This window comes from Pogona vitticeps, chromosome 7 (genome assembly GCF_051106095.1).
Source record: "Pogona vitticeps strain Pit_001003342236 chromosome 7, PviZW2.1, whole genome shotgun sequence".
Taxonomy (NCBI): Eukaryota; Metazoa; Chordata; class Lepidosauria; order Squamata; family Agamidae; genus Pogona; species Pogona vitticeps.
The window spans coordinates 16,814,133-16,836,247 of record NC_135789.1 but is presented as its reverse complement, the minus strand read 5'-3'; the positions used below and the strand labels follow the sequence as shown (position 1 = coordinate 16,836,247).

General features: G+C 47.6%; 1 protein-coding gene across 1 annotated transcript in view; it reads right to left on the bottom strand.

Moving 5' to 3' along the window:
- SEMA6B (semaphorin 6B) overlaps positions 1–22,115 on the bottom strand; it is a 75,778-nt gene that overhangs the window by 14,499 nt on the left and 39,164 nt on the right. The window contains exons 2-8 of the mRNA XM_078378853.1: positions 14,080–14,212; positions 11,489–11,615; positions 8,205–8,265; positions 7,443–7,505; positions 2,012–2,113; positions 1,256–1,346; positions 529–648 (exon numbers count right to left, since the gene is read on the bottom strand). Of these exons, the coding sequence (XP_078234979.1) occupies positions 529–648; positions 1,256–1,346; positions 2,012–2,113; positions 7,443–7,505; positions 8,205–8,265; positions 11,489–11,615; positions 14,080–14,185 (670 nt within the window). The 5' untranslated portion in view covers positions 14,186–14,212. The remainder of the gene's footprint in view (positions 1–528; positions 649–1,255; positions 1,347–2,011; positions 2,114–7,442; positions 7,506–8,204; positions 8,266–11,488; positions 11,616–14,079; positions 14,213–22,115) is intronic.

Here is a 22,115-nt window from a genome sequence, read left to right as displayed (position 1 = left end):
CAACAGATGTGTAGCTCTCTCTCTCTCTCTGTTTTTATACAGTAACTAAGGCTAAGTTAGACAAAGACTGTATTATAATGAGATGTAACTTCAGTTTTGCAGCAGTGTAACTATTTTTAGACCTTTTACAGTTACAGGAGGTGTGTGGGCCGTACTACGTGGGTGCGTTTTTGCTGGTAGCCTTCCGTTAGTTAAAAAAAATAAACCAATAAGTCAGTTTTGCATATCTTTCTCATGACATTTCTTAGCAAAACAAATTGATCAAGATTTACGCCATGCAAGGAACCTTGGAATAAAAAGTCACGGAACCCAAACAGTTTTGAATCAAAGCAGCCTCAAGGAACAAGACTTGAAGAATAACTAAAATTGTCACCGCTTTGGAATTGTAATGAATTACTTTCGTAACCCTGTGTTTTGGACTTTTGAGTGAATTTATACATGTCATCATCAACGAGAAGGGCGAGACATATCTGGAACTCGGGATGCAGGAGAACAGGGGCAACCAGTGGTGAAGCCACCGAACCGTACCTTTGAACCACTTTGAGTCATGCTTGACGGTGCGCAGGGTCGGACTGTCCCCGAGGCTGCGATAGATGACCGCATCGATGGCTAAGAAGTCCGTCACGGTGGCGGTGAAGAGCATGCCCCCTGTCGGAAAAGAAAAGGAAAAAAATACAGAGAGAATCAAGAATGGATGAAGCTCGTGGGTCGAGAAAGGAGGAAAAGTGGCGTTGCAGGAAAGAATGTCGGCTGTATTAGATTGATTTCCCCTATTGTTGTTTATCGTGTTGGAATCTGTAAACTAGCCGGAGTGGCCTTGGTAGCCAGACAGAAGGTATAAAAATTAAGGAAGTAAATAAATAAAATAATAAACTAGGCGTTTGGCTCTGGGGGACTTCATGAATTAAGAAACGGCGGCGGGGAGGGGGGAGAAGCAAGCATGATGAAATGAAAGAAAGGAGGAAAGCCGGAAAAATAGAGACACAAAATAACAGTGAAGAGGCCATCCGTCTGATATCAATATGGTGGGAGTTTAAAACGGACAGCAGTTTGAAACTCCCCCCCCCCCAAGACACAGCTGCTCTCTCCATCGCAAGAAGCGTGCTCGGACACACAAAAACTTAGGAAAAATAGACACTCCATCTCTGAGGAGCGACAAGGAGAATGGGTTGGTCTTTTGCTACAACGAAGCGACCCGCGAGAATGGTTTTCACGCTTGCGCATGGTTTGAGGTTGCCATCCCTGCAAGACTGACCTGTGAAGAGGGCGACGTTGGCGTGTTTGGGGTCGTAAGGGCACCGGGCCATGCCGCTGATGTTGTCCCCGATGAGTTCAAGAGCATCCATCTGAAGGAAGGAAGAAAGGGAGTTGGGGAGAAGATTAACAGGTTTCACAGGTTTGATGTAGACAGGGAAAGCGTTTGCAAGACAAAGAACCAGCGTGCCGGAAAGCCCAGCCTGCTGGAAGCAGACCCGCACCGGCTTTTAGTCCGAACAACGTCCAAAAATCCTCTTGTGAAATATTGTGCATGCAGAAGCCTGCTTTTTTACTATTTGCTGGCTGTTCAATCATGCGCCCAACTGTGCAACCGCTCACTTGTGCCTCTGTGAACTGGAGGGGGCGTATGGCAGGCAGGCACCCACTGGTCGGTCTCCTTGCGCTTGTTCCCATACGGGTAAGCCAGTCCCCACTGCAGTCGGAGTTTGCCCACCCTAGTTGATGCCAGGAAATTACATTTATCCCCAGCTTTTGCAACAGGCTTGACCTTCATCACTGTAACTTCATAACTCAGCGGTTTACACATCTAACTGCAGAGGTGGGGAGTTCGAATCTCCCACAGGGTCTCCTTGACAGGGGCTGGACTGGATGATCTCTTGGCTCCCTTCCTTCTCTGCTGTTTTAATATGATGATGATAATGACCCTGTGTTTTTTTTAAGGCAGGTAACAGCATTATTTCAACGCACTGCATCCAAGCCTTGGGCGGAATATGTTTAGGTCTGGGGTACTCACGCTATAGTTGGCGCATATCGGGTTGAAAGCGTTGGTCCCGCACACAAACAGCATGTTGTCATTGCGAAGGAGTAGGACTTTAATGAAATTCCGGCATTCTGCCTGGGGGGGGAAGCAAAGCCGTGAGAGGGCAAGCGAGTATTAGCATGTTAATCAAGGTATTTTCAAAAGATTTTCAATTTTAATTGCATTTTAAAAACGGGCTGCATTTCACTCTGTTCTAATGTTTGTCTTGCTTTGTCGTTCGGTGTAATGAATTATTCCTGTCCGGGGGGGGGGAAAGGGACTCAGAGGAGGGGATCCAAAATGTTTGGGCTTATTCTGCTTCCTGGCAGGCAAAGGCAGAGAAGAAGCCGTGGCCGGGCAACTGAAGAATCTAGACGTGTCGTGAACAGAGTCCTACCGGAGAGACACGGGCAGGTTCAGCCAACAGAGTCGCAAGACAATGTCCGAAAGCAAAGCAGAAGCAAGCCGGTCCTTTTGACTCGGGAAAACAGAGGAAGTCCCAGAAACTCAGTTCAAAGGCAGGTCACAGATGGCGAGAAATCAGTACCAGGATACGGGATCTACAGCTGGCAGGTTGGGAGCCAGGATACACGGGGTGATCCCAGCACTATTCCCACAGAAAAGTTTCTCCTACTGAGTTGCTCACGCCTCATTCAGAGATTGGCTTCCAGATGACGCCCCTTACGTCTTCCTGGGAAGATGTATTTCATTTGGAGGAGATCCCCCCCCCAATCCCTTGGGGCCCTTCTTCTCTCCCCCTGGTTAGGTTTGGGGGCTCCCTGGAGGATTGATCTACAGTGGTGCCTCACTAGACAGTTACCCCGCATGACAGTTTTTTCGCTAGACATTGACTTTTTGCGATCGCTATAGCGATTTGCAAAACAGTGATTCCTATGGGGGAATTTCGCTGGACAATGTTTGGTCCCTGCTTCGCAAACCAATTTTCGCTAGACAACGATTTTGACAGCTCCCTCCGTGCTCACAAAACGGGAGTTTTCGGGACCTAAGCTTTGCAAGACAGCTATTTAAACAGCTGATCGGCAGTTTGCAAAGCTGCTTTCCTATGGCCGATCTTTGCTAGACAACAACGATTCTTCCCCACTGGAATGCATTAAACAGGTTTCAATGCATTCCAGTGGGGAAATGCTTTTCGCTAGACGATGATTTCACTAAACAGCTATTTCAGTGAAACGGATTATCATCGTCTAGCGAGCCACCACTGTACTCAGATCAAGGATTTGGATCAGAAACCTATCCGCAACCAGCACAACGCCTTCAGAGCTGGTGCCACCGGGGGACCCTTTTGAGGACTCTGAGGGTAGTCTTCAAGGGTTGCCCCACACCGAGTGCACTGCAGTAGTCTAAGCTAGAAGCCACCTCTGTGCAAACCATTATGCCACGGTTATTCCTCCCCAACGAGGGCCAAAGCTTGGGGTTCAGCAGCCCAAACTGGTCCCAAGGATTCCGAAATATGAGATCCGCCAATGTGAACAATCCCTCTGGATACACCGATGAGTTACACTGATGCAATGCCGCTCCAACTAGTGAGCCTACCCCCCCCCAGGAGAATGACGGGTCTGGCATTTGACGAGGGGCTCAGACTCCCGTGCTCGGGAGTGCTGGCATCCTTCGTGGCCACCATGACCTAAAACACCAAGAGGGGGAGACTGAGTCATGAGGATGCACTATTATGGTTCCCCGAAAATAAGACAGGGTTTTATATTAATTTTTGCTCCAAAAATGCATTAGGGTTCATTTTCAGGGGATTTTTTTTTCACGGACAACCATCTACATTGATTCAAAGACAGTCCCGTCCTCTTCTTCTGGCTGCTTCACAAGGGTGGAGGGTGGGGTTTCAATTAAAATGGAGCTCATTTTTTCGGGGTAGGGCTTCTATGATGAGCATCCTGAAAAATCATACAAGGGCTTATTTTCAGGTAAGGTCTTATTTTTGGAGAAACTGGATAAGTCCCAACTTGGTCAAGAAATGAATGGGCTCTTTTCTACGTGGTCACATACAACTGTTTCCCCCTTTAATGTGGCTGCTATAGCGCTACAGTGCTGTAGCGCAGTAGACCTTCATCCATTCCGTGGCTTAGCCATGGCAAGCGATTCCTCTTCTCTTAGCCGTTGTCCTTCCGACAACGGAGGGACAATAACAACACATGCCACCCTCCTTCAACCTCTGCAATCAAGACCTTCCACGCCCGCCCCACAATCCCAGGGCTTCGTCCTCCCACGCCCGCTTGAGCGGAAGACCTTTGTGTTGTCTATTGTCGGCTTTTCCTTGTCTCTTCTGCACTTCCCTCCCGAAACACCACCCTTTTCTCTTCCCCTCTCCGTTTCCATGGTTTCAGATGCAGGCTGGAGAGGAGAGGGGGGAAAAAGCAGCTCTTTGAGAAGCCAGGTTGTGTCTGTGTGTGTGTGTGTGTGTGTGTGTGTGTTGCCTCCTCTTCAGCCGGAGAGGCTTTCTCTCCGCTGTTTCCAAAAAAACCATCCCTCCCGAATCGGCAGGAAAAGGTCTCAGAAGGAAAAGCGTTTCTGAAATCCAAAACAGATCCAGGGACCGACTGTGGTTCAAAAGTGATGGAAAGAAGACAATGTTGTTTCTTTCCGTGTCAGAACTGAAGGTGGGACCAATGCAAACGCACATACACCCCAGACGGACAGGCAGCCCAGCGCTATGGATGGCGTCACGCCTGACACCAGTCCGTTTGCTCAAGGGAGTTCGAGGCACGCCACTTAGCTCTCCTCTGGTTGCTTCCATGTGCCGTCAGATGACGACAATGGTGCTTCGAAAGGTGGCCTCTTCCCTCTACCTTAGGGCTGGCCCCCGTCAGGCACTAAAGGTGACTCAGCAGGCCAGCGGTTTCCAGAGGTGGATGAGTGGAAGGTGCGAATCAACCTCGCAGGATCCGAACTCATTCCACAGGCCGGCAAAACCCGAAATGGGCAACCGACGGCCCTGACATCAACCGATGTACCAGTGCGCAAAATTAAAGATATGTTTGAGAAACATCTGCCTTTCCTTTTTTCCCACCCTGTGTTTCTGTAGTGGAGCAGCGCAATTGCTCTTTAGGGTGGAGCCAGGGAAAGGCTGATCATCCTGGATGGGTGGTCGCCATCCATTCGTTTCAGGAATCGCAGCTCTGAGTTCGGTGGCATCTCACCAAAGAGACTTCTCAACTTTTGATGCAGGACAGGACTCCGGGTGTCCCTTTTTTTGCTTCGGAGAAAAGCTGAGACGCTCCGCCGGGAGGCCGGACGTGAGCTTCTCACGCAGGGCGTTTCTCACCTATCGGACCCTCTTTAATCTCTTAATGGAGAGGGGGAAGGAAAGGCCTTCAAAATGAGATGAATGGAAGCCGTCTTGGCATGGTGCCCTTTTCAAGGGTCCAAACGAGGATGCCCAGCTGTTAAACCGATGTTCCATCAGAAACTATGTCTCCAGCTTTTCCGGGACTGTGGTGTTAGAAATGAGGAGAAGGCAGCTCCCAGGACCACCCATTCCTTCTGTAGAGCCAATTTCGTCAGCCTGGGGTCTTCTTAGTGGCTTCCACTACAAAGCCCATCATCTCTGGGGAGATAACTCCCCCGTTATCAGGGGGAGCCGTTCTCTGAAATACATAGCGGGGCCCAGGCTGAAGGGCCACCGCTTGTCCCAAAAGGCCTGGAAATGGACGGAGACAAGACAGAACAGACGGGCTAGAACCGAAAAGGGAACCTCTGAGCACGTGTAAAGCGTTTTCCATTCATGGTTGATTGATGGCCACAGAAAGAGCCAACATGTCTTTGGACGGGGAAAAAGACCAAGGAGCAAATTCCAGAACCTAATCACCGTTAGCTTCAGGACTGTAACCTCAATCTTCATCCTTCTCGGCTTTCTGGCGAAACTTCTCCATCGGTTCCAAATTTGAATCACATGTCACCTTCCGCTCCCTCCCGCCTTCCTTCTCTCTCTCCCCCCCCGCCCCTGTCTTCCGAGCTCCCTGAAAACATTTTACATCCAATGTGATTTATTAGGAGGCTGTATAATTGGTTTTGTAATTAATTATTTCCGGTTGGTTGATCGGAACAGACACATCTCATAATCGGTACAAAATCCAATTTCCAGATTCTATTAACACCTCCTTGGGCTTCTCGCAGCGCCGAAGTGCTAAAAGTTCCCAAACACACACAGACGCGCACACCCCTCCGGGACAGAACGTACGGCTGAGTGGGTCGCACCCTTGGGATCACGGTGGGACTAGGAATTACAGCTGGGGAAGGGGGAGCATGAACGCTGAGCTAAGTGTTTGTAAAAGCAAGGTGGTGTAATTGCTACTTCATGACAAAAACCGAGGAGAGCAATAGTCGTTCTTCCCTTATCCTCAGAGTATTGGGTGATCATTTAGAAGGACAGTCTAAGGAACAGGGTGAAAACTTTCGCACTTTCCTGGACTTGCAATGTCACAGACTCACATCTGGCACCATGACATCATGATGGTGGCTACGTCATCCCTGATGAGTTACGTTATCATCACTGTAACGGTGTAGCACCAGCTTGGTCCCGAGATAATCACAGTGATTTCATGATCCCCAATTACTCTGAATAGGATCACAGTAATTCCTTGATCTCAGATTTGTTACAGTACAATCACAACGGTGGAGGATCCCTGATAGGCCATGATAGAAACCAGGCTGTACATGATCCCTGATTACTCTTGACATCATTCCAAGATTCACAGGCTCCCATTTCCATCACAGTGTGTTAACGTTGGTTAACGATCCTTTATTGGCCATGACCTAAGTATATCAGTGACATAATCTCTGGCTGCTCCTGAAATTATCACACTGGTTATCTGATCCCTGATTGGTTGTGACAAAGGGCTGCTCGACTGCTCAGCGGTTTAGGTCTCTGACTGCAGAGCCAGAGGTTGGGAGTTTGATTCCCCCACTGGGCCTCCCTGACAGGGGCTGGACTGGATGATCTTAAGGGGTACCTTCCAACACTTTTCTAAGGTTACTGTTATTATTATTGTCATAGTATTCCTTTGCTCCCTGATGGGTTGTGACACTGCCATTGTGCTCGCTTGTCCCTGATTTGCCATGAAGTTGCCATCATAGGCACGGATTCCTGATTGGTTAAGACATCATCACGGGTCATTACCGGATCTTTCATTTTCTTCCATCAGCATGAGATACCCTATGACTCTTATTTCTTGCAAAACATGCAATGAGTGGGATGTCTGACAAACGAGGGCAACTTATTCTAGGTGCAGCGTTCCTCTTTACTCAGAGCAGGATCTGAGACCGTGCAGAAGCTGGGGGACTCAAGTTCAAACAGAATGCAAGAAAAAGATACTGCATGCAGCAAAATGGGACCAAGCTCCCAGACATTTATTCCAGGCCATCAAGCTCATGTTTGACGCACAGAAGGGCTTACCTCGTGTTTCCCCTTCATCCGGCAGATGTTTATATCATGCTGATTTGATGTCCATGTCAATTTCTGAGGGATGTTAAACAAAACAAATCAAAATGACAGGTTCGGGGAAGGAACAAATGAATGAGGAAAGATATTCAAGGTAGACCACCTGACCACCCTGAAAATATTTCCCTCCAGGCAAGTTCCAAGATTTGGGGGCTAATTCTGGAAAACCTCCGATCCCATCCACAGCTGGATTTCCCAAAGGCACCCAGTTCCTGGAGCACGACACTCTTATACTGGTCAATCGTTTTTCTTGAAAAATGACTTTTAAAAAAAGATATATTAATGTGAAAATCCACCCTTACGTTATGGAGAGAGCAGTAAATGGAGAATAACAGTAAGATGGATATTGAAAATAATAGCGATATGCTAATAGGACATCACTACCATCCTCAAGAACAACACTATAATTGCATGCACAGAAGTAATGTCTGCACGCCTAACATCTGCCGCTAAACCCCACCATAAAAACCTTCTCTGAGAGTCCGGAAAACACTCTGAATCTTAAATCTCTCTGTTTATTTTCCAACCTAATGGTTGAGAAGTAAGCTCAGATACCTTCATAGTACCAACAATTCCCTGCTGTTCTCCCCGCTTATTTTGTAATGCCTGATGAAGACTTCTGTCATCTCAAAAGCTTGCCCATTTTGGGGTTCCTTGTTTTGATGGAGCCTCCGAAGGTCAAGGAAGCCCCTTGACCTTTGCGGGCTTTTGACTTACCCGATGATAGCGCATCTCTCCAGCTGAAGTGGGTTCCAAACTGATGCGGTACAAGTTATCCCTGGACAATAGGGAGAAGAGATGGGGGAGGAAAGCGAGAAACACATTCAGAGAACCTTCTGGTAGGAAAATCCCATTTTTGCAAGATCCATGTTCTAGCTCACCAACAGATTTTCCCTAATTGGCTGGGTCATTGCCACAGAATTCGCTTGATCCCTGACTGGTTGTGACACTGCCACAGAATTGGCTTGATCCCTGACTGGTTGTGACACCGCCATAGAATTCGCTTGATCCCTGACTGCTGTGACAATGCCACAGTATTCGCTTGATCCCTGACTGGTTGTGACGCCGCCATAGAATTCACTTGATCCCTGACTGGTTGTGACACTGCCACAGTATTCGCTTGATCCCTGACTGGTTGTGACACTGCCACAGAATTCGCTTGATCCCTGACTGGCTGTAACACTTCCACAGTATTCGCTTGATCCCTGACTGGTTGCAACACTGCCACAGTATTCACTTGATCCCTGACTGGTTGTGACACTGCCACAGTATTCGCTTGATCCCTGACTGGTTGTGACACTGCCACAGAATTCGCTTGATCCCTGACTGGTTGTAACACTTCCACAGTATTCGCTTGATCCCTGACTGGTTGCAACACTGCCACAGTATTCACTTGATCCCTGACTGGTTGTGACACTTCCACAGAATTCGCTTGATCCCTGACTGGTTGTAACACTTCCACAGAATTCGCTTGATCCCTGACTGGTTGCGACACTTCCACAGAATTCGCTTGATCCCTGACTGGTTGCGACACTTCCACAGAATTCGCTTGATCCCTGACTGGTTGTGACACTGCCACAGAATTGGCTTGATCCCTGACTGGTTGTGACACTGCCACAGAATTCGCTTGATCCCTGACTGGTTGTGCACTGCCACAGTATTCACTTGATCCCTGACTGCTGTGACATTGCCATAGTATTCTCTTGATCCCTGATTGGTTGTGACATCGACATGGCATTCATTTGATCCCTGACTGGTTGAGACACTGCCAGTTTATTCACTGGATCCCTGGTCACCCAGTGCCCAGGGCAAGGTGGTCCATTGCATCCCTAAAGTATGCCACAAGCCATCATCTGTCTCCTGCTGCTTTGCACTTCATGAGAACTTTAAAAAAGCCCTACAAGCACACCCTTCGTAGCACTCCGTTTCCAACAGGAGACAGCTTGATGGTTTGCGGACGTTTGAGGGCTCAAGCAGTGTAGGCCCTAGGAGGTTGAAATGGAACTTGACTGGAAGATGTTCACCCTCAGGGCAAGATCTTCAGCCGTGGTGGTGGTGGTGGGTGATCCAAGTCCTGTCATTTCCCAAAGTCTGTGCTAGTAGCACCCTTGACTCTTTTCAGCTTGACAAGGGACCCAATACCCCTAATTCTCCTGCAGCCACCAAATAACTATGCACGAGGACAGGTTTTTCCCGACTTCTTGCACAAGGTGTCTTGGGCGACGCTGAGAAATGGAAGACGTCGGAGCTCTCCGCAGCCCAGTGAAACCGAGCGCTCTGTTTACAAATGTTCCTCCATGCTTCATTACCCCACCTCCCATGCACACGGCCCAGAGTTTAAAAGTCCCATTAAAAAAACATAAACAGATAAAAATTATACACCCAGAACGGGATTTACAGCGCACGAGACTCAGGGTGGGAGGCCAGGAGAGGAAAACTGGCGGGTGAAGGGAAAAGAAAGATTCCTCCCTGACCAGAGGGGGGAAATCCCAAGAAATTCCAACTCTAAAAAGGAATTTGGGCTCCGTTATGGAAAATCAGTCTGGAGCAGCTGAAAGGATGTTCCATAACTGGTTCCATGAGCCAGTCTTTGGGTGACAGGCCCCGGGGCCACGTTTGGAAGGAGGGAAGCCTCACTAGCCTGTTCATTCCACAGGTGATGCTGCACGATGCTAGGGTCTGCTTTGTAAAGTTGTTGTGGACCACATTGGGGGGGGCAGGGGGCCTCTGTGGTCAAGCACACCCCACCGCCCCAGAGTTTAGAGACCCTGTCCTCCAGAAGGCAGCTTCCAAGCAATCTGCTGTGCAACCGAGATGTGCTCCTGGCTTTAAACAGGGGGCATCACGAAAGCTGCCCCAGGGAGGGGCTGGAGGGGGATGCCGAAGAAATGTTTATAGGGAGGGAAGGAGTCAGGCCCAGAGAAAATCTCCCTGTTTTTAGTGATGTGACACATCTCCCTCCCTCCTTTCCATCTTCACTTCCTTCCTTCCTTCTTTTTATCATAAGCTCCTCCCTCCCTCCCTTTCTTGCTATTCATCATCAGCTCAATCCTTCTTTCCTTAACTTTTTCCTCCCACCTTCCTTCTTTCCTTCCCTCCATCATCAGCTCTTTTCTTCTTTCCATCATCATAGATCTTCCCTCCCTCCCTCCATCCCTCCCTCCCTTCCATCATCATCATCATCTCCTTTCTTCTTTCCATCATCAGATAATCCTTCCTGCCTTTATCATCAGCTCCTTTCTTCTTTCCATAATCAGATAGTTCCTTCTATCCATCATCAGCTCCTTCCTTCCTTCCTTCCTTCCTTCCTTCCATCCATCCATCCATCCATCCATCCATCCATCCATCCATCCATCCATCCATCCATCCATCCATCCATCCATCCATCCATCCATCCATCAGCTGTGTTCTTCTTTCCATCATTAGATCCTTCCTGTTCTTCTTTCCATCATTAGATCCATCATCATCAGCTCCTTTCTTCTTTCCATCATCAGATAGATCCTTCCTTCCTTCCTTCCATCCATCATCCTTCTTCTTTCCATCATCAGACAGATCCTCCCTCCCTCCCTCCGCTTAAAATTAACCAGCTTTCCCTTCGCTTCAACCCGACCCACCCCTGCTATTTCCTCTTGATTTCCTTGTCCTCCTCTTCTTTTCTACCATCACCACCAGTTTTTGGCTGTCCTCGTGGATCCGCAGGTTTCCATGGCGACGCCGCAGGCTGCAAGCTGCAGCCGCAGGATCCGAGGGATAACTGTGTCCCCTTTGTATGGGGCATCCCTTCATCCTTCTCTCCCCCCCCCCGTCTCAGAAACATTTCCATGATTCTGTTGATGGGCTCCCATTAAAACACGAATTTTGCGGAACCCCCAACAATTTCATCCTCTTTCTTTTTTAAAAAAATAAATAAATAAGTACTCGAGGTAGAGGGTCAAGAAACTCAGGTCCAGCCAAGTGGGGGGGGAGGGGCAGGAGGCAAGCGTACGGCTGTATCTCCTTACCGTTCCCCTATGTACAAAGTCCGGTTGACGATCAGCATCCGTTGAATATTCAGGCGCTCGGCTCCCCCATCTTGGCTGGAGAATCGGCCCACCCGGTTGCCCACGAACACGGAATATTGCTTCACATCTGTGGGGAAAACAAGAAAAGATGCTTGAGAGATGACCTTTTTTGCTCCGAGTTCATCGGGTGTTTAGGTGTGGTGGCCAAGTCTCTTTTAAAAACTAGCTTCCCCTCCCCAGAGAAAAAAAGGAGGATTGCGTGGGTCCTGAGTCACGCGGGTTGACTTCCGAGCCATTGGAAAAAAAACGACTCGAATCTCCGGTGTAATTTCAGCCTGACATGCCTTAAGTTCAACAGGATTTGGCAAAGCGTCACACGCAACAGGCCAGACTTTGACCGGGAAGACGCGAGGTTGAGCTCCGTGCAGCCCCCTCACCGGGTTGACTCCACAGCCATCGAAACTGGGAGATATAATTGTATTGCTCGAGTCCCTCGGGAAGTGGTGGAGGTTGGGAAGAGAAAAAAACGCCAAGGAGATCAAGGTGGGAACCTCACGGCCAGGACGTTTTTCCCCCCTTCGGACCTCTGAAAGGAATTCTGAATTCACCCTCTTGAAGCCAACAAAGCTCATCCTGCTCTAAACCTAGGATGTGAATAGTTCCTCCAACGGCATTCTTGAATACCGATGGCATCAAAGGTTCTTGAAACAAGAGAGAAAAAGCCGCCGGGAAAGCACAAAGGGGAGATATAGCGGAAAGACATTGCCCCTTCGCAAGAATTGGACGTGTCCCGAGAGATGGGTCGGAATCGAACCCCCAAATTCGCCAACCTGGTTGAAGGTGAAGGAATGGAAGGACAAACAATTGGCTAAATATTTTTTGGGGGCCCCCACAAACTTCCAGGTATCCTAAAATTGAAAAAAAAAACGCAAAACTTGGGCTTTGAGATCATCAGGGGAGGCTTTTCTCTCAGTCCCACCATCTTCACCCGTGCGTTTGGTGGGGAGACACAAGACAGGGCTCTCTCGGTGGCTGCTCTTTTAGACTCTGGAACTCCCTGCCACTGAAGGCCAGTCTGGCCCCGTCTTTGCTGTCTTTTTCCACAACCAGGCCAAGAAGACCTTTCTCTTCAGGCAAGCTTTCCCTGTGTGACTGTTTTTTGTTTTTTTTAACAGATGGTTGTGTCTCACTGCTTTGAATGTATTTCTGGTCTTGACTTTGTTGACCGTGTTTTAGGGTGGTATTTATTTCATTCTTTTAAAACATTTGTATACTCACTTTTTAGCTTTTAAATGCTGTCTTTTTAATGATGTAAGCTGCCTTGGGACCTTTTTAAGGAGAAAGACGGTATAAACATATTTTAAATAAATGAATAAACTGTTTGGAATTGTATCTGCAAATTGTTTAGGAGACATGAGACTCTCCCCTCTTTTTCTGAAAAAAAAATTAAACATTGAAAACACTTCAGTTATTTGTTGATTCTATTTATTAATTTATTTATGAATTACTTAATTTAATTTAATTAGTTTACTTAAGGCCTGGCTGTTTTTGCAAGCCCTTCCACAGCCTTCCCCCAGATGAAGATTAATGTTAATTAATTGTGATTAATTTTTTTTTTGACGAGTTCAGTTTTGAACTTGTGTATATATCTCTACTGGCTACCTATTATTATTATTATTATTATTATTATTATTATTATTATTATTATTATTATTATTATTATTATTATTATTATTATTATTATTATTATTATTTTGTAATGTTATTCTTTTAAAGGCTGTTGCACCTTTAAATATCATTCCTATTGTGATGCGTTCCCTGAATGTTTATTCTTGCTTTTTCTGTTCTGATTATCTTACTTTGGCCTTGTTCTATTAGCTGCTCAAAGTAGTAGCTCAGCTACTAACTGGGTGTGGTAAAAAAGGAAACAAACAAACAAGTGAACGAATGAACGAATATTTAATTTAACCATTAGTTTATTTATTAAATAAATTTATTTAATTCGTTTACTGATTTATTTAGTCATTCACATACAAGGTATGGTTCCAGTGTATGCTATAATGAAGCAGTGCTGTTTCCAAAACCTGGCCAACGATAAAACTTTCAAAGCGGAACGCAAACGAACTCAAAGAGTTCCCCACTTCAGTTTGTTTGGGTAGTTAAACACATACTTTGTTCAACGACTCTTGAGATTATTGATTAGCTGCCTATTCTATGATGTAGTAGAGAGCCTTAACCTTGCCACGGTCAATGGATTCATTTTATGTATGCATGTGTATAAAATGAACTTAAGCTCTCCTGTTATTCCAGGTCGAACCGTGTTGGTTTGATGGGTTTACCGAATTATTCGGCCGTTTTTGAAGCTATGTCATAAAAGCAGACCAAATCCCACCGAAGTCATTTAAACAACACTCATACTTTTGAAAGAGAAAGAGGCTGGAAAACATCTAAAGAAATCAGCACGCCGGTCTCGGCCGTTGCTTCCTCGTTTCGCTTCTTGGTTCAATCTCTTCAAAAATAGCAAAGTCTTCCATCCCTCGACAAATCCACCCCATTTCCATGTAACTGGACCCATCCAGAACATTACTTACAGTCATCCAGGGCCACACTGATGGGGCCAGGTTCTTCGGGGAACAGGGCCTCGATCCGTGCCTCCCAGATGAGGATAAGGATGATCAGCAGAGAGAGGGGGATCATGATGTTCACGCGGAGAGCCGTTCACACCTGGAAAGAAGTTCAAGAGATGGTCATCATTTGGGCGCGCCACCACGCAGAACTGGGTTGAGTACTTTCCTCCTAAGATAAAACACCGAGCCACCGAACAGTAGCATTAAAAGGGTGCACATTAAGATTTTGGTTCCCCAAATTCCCCAGATGTTTTTGGACTACAACTCCCAGCAGCCTTCACCACTAGCTGTGCTGGCTAGGGTTTATGGGAATTGTCGTTCAAAAACATCGAAGCCAACTTTCTGTCTGTACTGGGATCTCCTGGGGAAGCACCCCTATCAGACACCTCTCTGGCTCTGGAGACCATCGGCATCGTTTTCCAAGACACACCGAAGTTTCCCAAACCCCTTCGGGTACCGAATCGTACCTTTAATATCTCTCAGTGTATTTTTGGAGCCGAGAACCGAATGGAAACAGGGCTCCCTGTTCTTTTTTGGATTTGATCTCGTCTGCCATCAAGGGTGGGAACCCACATAAAGACACAATATAGGTTGGGGGGAAAAAGAGAGATCAGTCTATCTTTTTCAGTTTGCTGTTGGAGTTCGTTTGTACCGGAGTTCGCAAGAATTGGTTCCTCCACCAACTTGGTTGGGAAACCATATTGAGAGAACCACGAATTGTGTATGGAGGGGGAAAAAACCCTCGTAATTCAGAACAAGCAGGATGGAGAAGCATTTAATAAAATCCACCCATTGAGGACAAACAGAAAGGGAAACATTCCATCAAGCGCTGCGTAATCCACTTAAGGGATTCATCGGCACGAGACGCGCATGGCGTCCGGTTCGAGAACATCGTCTGTAATGGTATTTCATTACTGGGCTGTGTAGCCGACACAGAATTGTGTTTCGGATGTTCGACAGCCATGGCATGCTTAATATTCCCTAGGTGTTCCAAACTCAAGAATGCAAGGAGGTTGCATTCCCTCCCCTCCAAAAAAGCTGATCTGAATAAATCTTTGCTTTGGGCCCAAAGACAGAGCTTAGCGCTAGTGGCTGAAAAAAAATAATAACTCTGAGCATCATAGAGACGCAATTCAGGAAGATCTCCACGACAGGACAATTGTACTTGCAAATGACCAACTCCAAAACAAATCAAGCTGGCCCGCAAACTAAAGGCGAAAAACACAACCTTTCACTCTGAATAACAAGGTGGTCCTCATTTGAGACCTTCCTGTCGTGGTAGACCCAGGTTCTGGGGGGCAGGGGAGGCAGGTCACCTGAGGTCGGCCACTACCTCTCTATCTAAAGTTGTGAGAATTAAAAGGTTGGGGTGAAAGGGAGGGAAGAAGGGGGGCATCTGGAAGGGAAGAAAGGGTAGCTCCGTTCCCGAATAAATCGAATTACAAAAATTCACACACGGTTCCCGAGACACCAAAAATGAGCAACACCTCCTCTGTGTGTCCACCCCCCCTCGCTCTCGCCAAAAAAAGGTGAGGTGTTTGTGATCCTAATTCTCGCCTTCAACGCCACAGGTGATAATGGGAAGCCTATTTCTGCGCCAACCCCGGGAAAGTGTGCGAGCGAGTTGAGACGTCCTCCAGAGATTCGTCATACAGATATTTTAGTGTATGTGTGTGTAGCAGAGGTTGATAACTGCACCGTGGTTGAGGGAGGAGAGAGACAGGGAATCTGCTGTGGTTTTTAGCCTGAACTTTAAAGGAGCTGCCTTAAGTTGCCGAATAGACTTGGAAGGGGGGACATGGTTTAGCCCCATGTGTAAGCTGGTGCAAAGTTTGTACTCAAACCCAGAGTGGGGTCCCTGTCGCCAACACATTGCACTCATGCCCTGGGGGGGGGTGCCCTCAAAACCTTCCTCCCACAGGCTATTTCAAACACGGCACGGGTTTTTCTTTCATTTCATCATTCAACCAAGACTTTGACACAAGTCACGAATCCGGAATCAGCAGGATGGGTGCTGCCAACCCCACACCAGGATTCAGTCCCCCCAAAAAACACCTGCTCGGAGGGCTGGACAAGGTTTTCTGACGCTATTTTTAGGAAGTAGTTCTGAAAATCCCTAACATGGCTTATGGTCTACAAATGCTGACTTTTAAAGACTGATCACGTTGTTACGTGCTGTTCAATCACCTCCAACTTACGGCGACCCTAGGAACGCTCTCCGAAATTTCCCATCCTCAACAGCTCTGCTCTGCTCTGCTCTCGAAAGCCCAAAAGTTGTGGCTTCTGTTCTGGGACTTCTGTTCAGTCCCTCTCACACTAGGGCCTCCTCTTTTCCTGCTTGCCTTCCACCTTTCTCTATATAACTTTTGAGATGTTGGCTTCTTCTCACGAGCCGGCATGGTCGTGAGAAGAAGCCAACTTCTTCTGCTTCTGCAGGCGCTTCGGAAGCGTGCAGCCACTGAAGGAGGAGATGGGGCTCAGCCCCAAGAGAAGATGCGAAACCTCCCCTTGGGAAAAACAGGAAGAAAAAAAAAAAAACCCGGACCGGTTCCAGTCCGCTTCCAAAACCCCGTCCTTCTCAAACTCAACGGAGGGAGCGGGAAAAAAAGGGCAAATTATATTGGAGGCAGAAAGAGAAATCTAGGCAGCTCTCATTTGCATGTCAATCGTCCAGAGATCATTATCGTGCCATATTTAAATGAACAGCCGTCTCACGTGGATCGTGCCGTCAGTGGCGGCCTGACCTTCCAGGGGGTGGTGTTTCATCTCCCGTCACCTTGTTGACGTTCCCAAATTTGGAAATCAGGGTATTGATTGTTCCCCCCCCCCTCGGAAAAGACTCCCTTCTCCTTCGCATTAAAAAAAATAAGAATTAAGCATCATACGTCTTAGGAACATTCCCTGGACTGCAAAGTCACCTTGGAAGGAGAACGAAGGCTGTACAGAGATCACGGAAGATAGGATAGCTTCCCCACACCCCCAACCGGCCAAGTCAACAGCGGCGACCCAGACACAAGTGGGACGCAGCCTGGATTGGTGCATCTGAACCCCAAGGGGGTCTTCACAAGTGGGAAAAATTCTTGACCTGGTTGGCCAAGCCAGTTTCGTTCCTTTTCTGAAAAGGATTTGTGATGGTATCAAATAGCAGGGGCCGGACAGCTCGGCGGTTTAGGTTTCTCTAGTGGTGGAGCCTCTGTGGTTTCAGGGAGAAGAGCCCGCTGGTGTGGATTTGGGCACGCGGCACAGCCCCAGGGTGCCACTGAAAAATACAAGATGCACGGACTCCCTCAAGGAAGCCACAGGCTTGACTTTGCAAGAGCTGAGCAGGCCGATCGCTCATCTATGGGGGTCAGCATATGTTGAGGGCGACTTGATGGCATATAAGAACAGCGATCTCCAAAGCCACAGCCCAGAATAGTTTGTTTCATCACAGAGTTAAATCCTACATTAAGAAAAAAACATCTCTTTTCCTAACGTTTTCCCACCGGGCACGTAAATCCTTCAAAGCTCCACGCCTGAGGAATGAGCCATGTGAATGAGGTTGGTGTTGAATTTCCACGGACTAATCACAGAGTGAAAATATGGGAGCATGCAATAGGTGGATTGAAGCATCCTTGTGTTAAGACTATAACATAAGTAGGGAGTGCAATCTAGCACACAGAATATGCTGTACAAAAATGTGATTTTTTTTTTGTTTTATTTGCAACCTCGGCCATGGTCCATTTACAAACAAGAAGATCCCAGACTCTGTCTGAGCTGAGGAAGCAAATACATGATATACATGCAAAGATGATGGGACCTCCAACCAAAACTAGGATGCAACAGTCACTCAATAGAGGAAAAAATGTATGTGTGTGTGTGTGTGTGTGTGAGAGAGAGATTCATGAAATGGACACAACTCTTCCATATTGCTTTTTCATTTCACCTCCTCTTCCCACAACGTTCCACCTCATTCTCTTCCACAAACCTGCCCCGACCTCTTTACCCCTCCTTCCAAGGGAGGGTTTCTGGTGGCAGGGAGTTCCAGATGCTGTGAACATCCATACAGAACCTTGACCAGCCCTTTAACTCTCTCTCTTCTCTTTTGGAAAGAACAGCTTCTCCAGGTTGACAACAGCTAGACCGGCATCATAAAAATAAGTGAGACACACCGATCAATTTATCACTTAGCTTGTCAGTCTTTTTCTCCTTCCTTCCTTTCCATCTTTCTCAATGCAATACACAAATCAATTAATCAATCAGGCCATATTTTCTATCCATCTTCCCATCTCTCTCTCTCCGTTCACGGATTCATCCATCCATTGCATCTTTTTTTCAGTAATGGGGACCGGAGGCAGTTTTTAACACGCTGACAAACATGCAGACACACACAGCCGAAAACACGCTAAGTAATCATGCTAAAATGTCATGCTACGGAACGCTGTCAAACTCTCCCCCTTCACCAGAAATAGCCATCGGTCAAAGGCACCCGACAGGCCCCAGTTCTGGGTTCTGATCCTGGGGCCTTCAAGACATCTGTTTCTTGAGGAAACGACGGTGGCGGGCTCCCAGCTCTTGGAGGGAGGAGGCGATGCGGGAAGCCATTGAGGGAATTCGCGTAAACGTGGTGGGGAAAAAGCCAAACAAGACAACACACAAACACAGACACAAGCATTCCACAGATGGTGATGACTCAGAAGGCTCTACGGGGACGGCGGCGGGTGGCTGGATCAGCTCTGCAAGGTTATTAAAAGGATAAAAAAAAGTCGGTAGCACAAGGCCTTGATCTCATTAGAAGTAGAAGAGGAAAAAAACGTAGCTAAGGCATCAACAATTTAAAAAAAGAGAGAGAAATACAGGAACTGGGATGTTTGGTTCCTTTTCAGTCCTGTAAAGGCCATCCACAGTGGCACCAACTGATGAGGGGACCCCGAGGTCATCCATCCCAACCCACAGACAATGAGGGAAGCCACCACTAAAGTGCCCCCGGCAGAGGGCCGTCTGTCTTCTGTTCGGAAATCTCATATGAAAGACAGGCCCACCCCTTCCAAACGGAAGTCCTTCCACGATTCAGGAAACCTCAAACCCTGAGCGATTTAAATCCACTTTAAGAGGCCAGCCAAGCACAAGCCTTGTTTTGATGAGCACCTTGGCTCCCTAAACCAACATTCTCCTTGTTCCGGTCATTTTCAAAAACATGAAGTTTACATTTACATTTGGGTGCGAGCGCCTTTCAATAAGGACTAGCAACCTAATCTTTCTCTTTGGTGTGATAGCTGAGAGAGCCCTCGGGGCTTCTGGGCCCAAACCCAGTTTCTCAGAATTGTGTTAGATGGTCCTGGATTTTTTTGGCCCAGGCTTCTCATTTCTCCTCCACCCGCCTGCCCGCCCAGAGCAGCCTCCTCCAAGTCTCGTCATCTTTGGCAAGGGGAGCTGGTGCTCCGAGATCTCTTCAGCCAGAGGCAGAGCTGGCTGCAATTCCACGGATCGGCCTTTGCTGCCCTCTCTGCCTAACGAGCTCATTAATTATAACTCGATCGCCTGTCAACAGATTGGGGGGCCGGATCCATCTCCCAGCTGGCTGCCTCCGCCGAGAGCACACAAACTTGAGAAGGAAGTGAAACACACACACACACCCCGGGATAAGTGGATGGAATCAATCGCCGAGGGGAGCGGGACAGAGACATCAAGAAAAGTCGTGCCTCAGGCTCAGTGGGATTCAACACCTTGGGCATCTCCCTGAAAGGTTGGACTGAAACCTGGAGTGGATCCACCAGTCCCGCCAAACTTGCAGGCACCGGTTTCTTCTGCACTTGATGGAACCAGGTAGGACTTTCATTACACCGCCCTGATTAAGGGAATGAGTAGGTTTTCCATGAGAGAAAGACGGAGCTGAAGGACATAAATAATCATCTCTGAAACCCGGATTCCTTCTTAAAGAAATGATTCTTAGGAGTGGACTAAAGGATTTTATGCATTCGAAGCAAGTGGTCTGTCATTAAATGAAAGGAGTGGCCATTTCCTTCAAGCTGCTGGCTTCGGCATGACTCGGGGACTGCATGAGAGAAGGCGAGGGAGAGAAAAGGGAGATCCAGTGTAGCCTTTTCTGGCAACTGGGAGCAGCCACACGTGCGCTTCAGTAAGGGAGAGGCAGCTCAACTCTGGGTTTTCATCCGAACTTTAAAGGTGTCAGTCAAGGCCCTGCTCCTACCTTGTCGCTGGGATTCAGCACCCCGGAGAGCTCCCGTAAAACCCTGAGGAAAACCTAGAATGGGTTCATCTCACAAACACCCAACCCGATATCATAGTTTTGATTTATTATTTTTTAAAAGGGTTTTAGCTCAAGGAAGGAAGGAGCTGATGATGGATGGATGGATGGATGGATGGATGGATGGATGGATGGATGGATGGATGGATGGATGGATGGATGGGAGGAAGGAGCTGATGATGGATAGAAGGAAGGAAGGAAGGAAGGAAGGAAGGAAGGAAAGCTGATAGAAGGAAGGAGCTGATGATGGCTAGAAGGAAGGAAGGAAGGAAGGAAGGAAGGAAGGAAGGAAGGAAGGAAGGAAGGAAGGAAGGAAGGAAGGAAGGAAGGAAGGAAGGAAAGCTGATAGAAGGAAGGAGCTGATGATGGATAGAAGGAAGGAAGGAAGGAAGGAAGGAAGGAAGGAAGGAAGGAAGGAAGGAAGGAAGGAAGGAAGGAAGGAAGGAAGGAGCTGATGATGGATAGACGGAAGGAAGGAAGGGAGCCCTTGAAAACAAGCTGTTTTCCATGTGGCTGGACCTCAAGATCAACGTGGATCAGGGCACGGAGGGGTGGAGGAAAGGAGAGAAGCCTTTTTGTCTGGCTCGTCTACATAGAGGAACCGTCCCAGGCAGCTAGTAAAAGAATTTGAGGGAAATGGCTTCTTGGCTGCTAGAAACCTCTCAAGGGACCCGTCGAGGAGAGAGGCTGTAACTCGGCGCAGGTGGCGAGGACACCAAAGAGCCCCCCGGGGAGGAGATACCCAGCCTTTAATTATTGCAATTAAATCCTTAATGGCTTTTTCCAAGAGCGCATTCGTTCCAATCGGAGCCCGCAGGGAGAGGCGCCCGTTCCCTCCAGCGATGTGGAAGGGGAGGATGATGGGACGGGCAGGGAAAGAGTGACAGGGAAGGGGCCCCGTCCTTTGGAGGGAAAATGGACTCAAGCCAGTTTTGGATCCCCCTCAAAGCACCACAAAAATAGTCCTGTCGGTCTCCCCAAAGCTCGCACAACTGTAAAAGCAGGTTGGCGCTTTTTTGAGAGGTGTCACAAACATCCCTGGACAGCTAAGAAAATAAATAAAAATAACAGCAGATCCTGAAATATGCTTATGAGCCACGGGCGGATGAAATCCAGGCATCTTGTTGCACTTTTTTATGTGTGACCAAGTAACTGAAGGACATTTTGAGAGTGGTGGTTTGATTCTCCTTGGCTGGAGGACACTGGGAGTAAATTTCACCGCCCAGCGCAATGAATGGGGTGTTCCATGTGGGGAAAAAGTGATCAAAATTGGGTATGGATAACCTGGAGAAAAGATATACCCAGTTTCTGGGCTATAGTCAATATTGCTTTTTTTCCCCCTTCCTTGCATGAAACGCTTTTAAATTTTTTCCCAAGAGAGCTTTGTTTGCATCATTTGGGGGGTCTCCCTTTGAGAAAGCAGAACCTCCATGGAAAGGGGTAGTCTATCTCACAATGTGAACAGTGGGAGATGGCAAACCCACAGGGTTCGAGGAGGCGCCTCATCGGCGCCGTACGGCCAGCAGAACCCGGTGGGTTGTACGGGCACCGGGCATGATCCGGAACGGCTGTTCCTTATGTTCTTGTGAAACAGACGAGAGAAAAAGAAATATTTTAGAGGTGACTAGAAGGGAAAGAGAAAGGGAAAGAAGAGAGAAACCGCAGTGACACAATATTTTCCAAATGTAACCAAGCCGACGATTTACATAAATGCATCGGGAGATAAAAATAGCGGCAAATCTTTTTTTCCCAA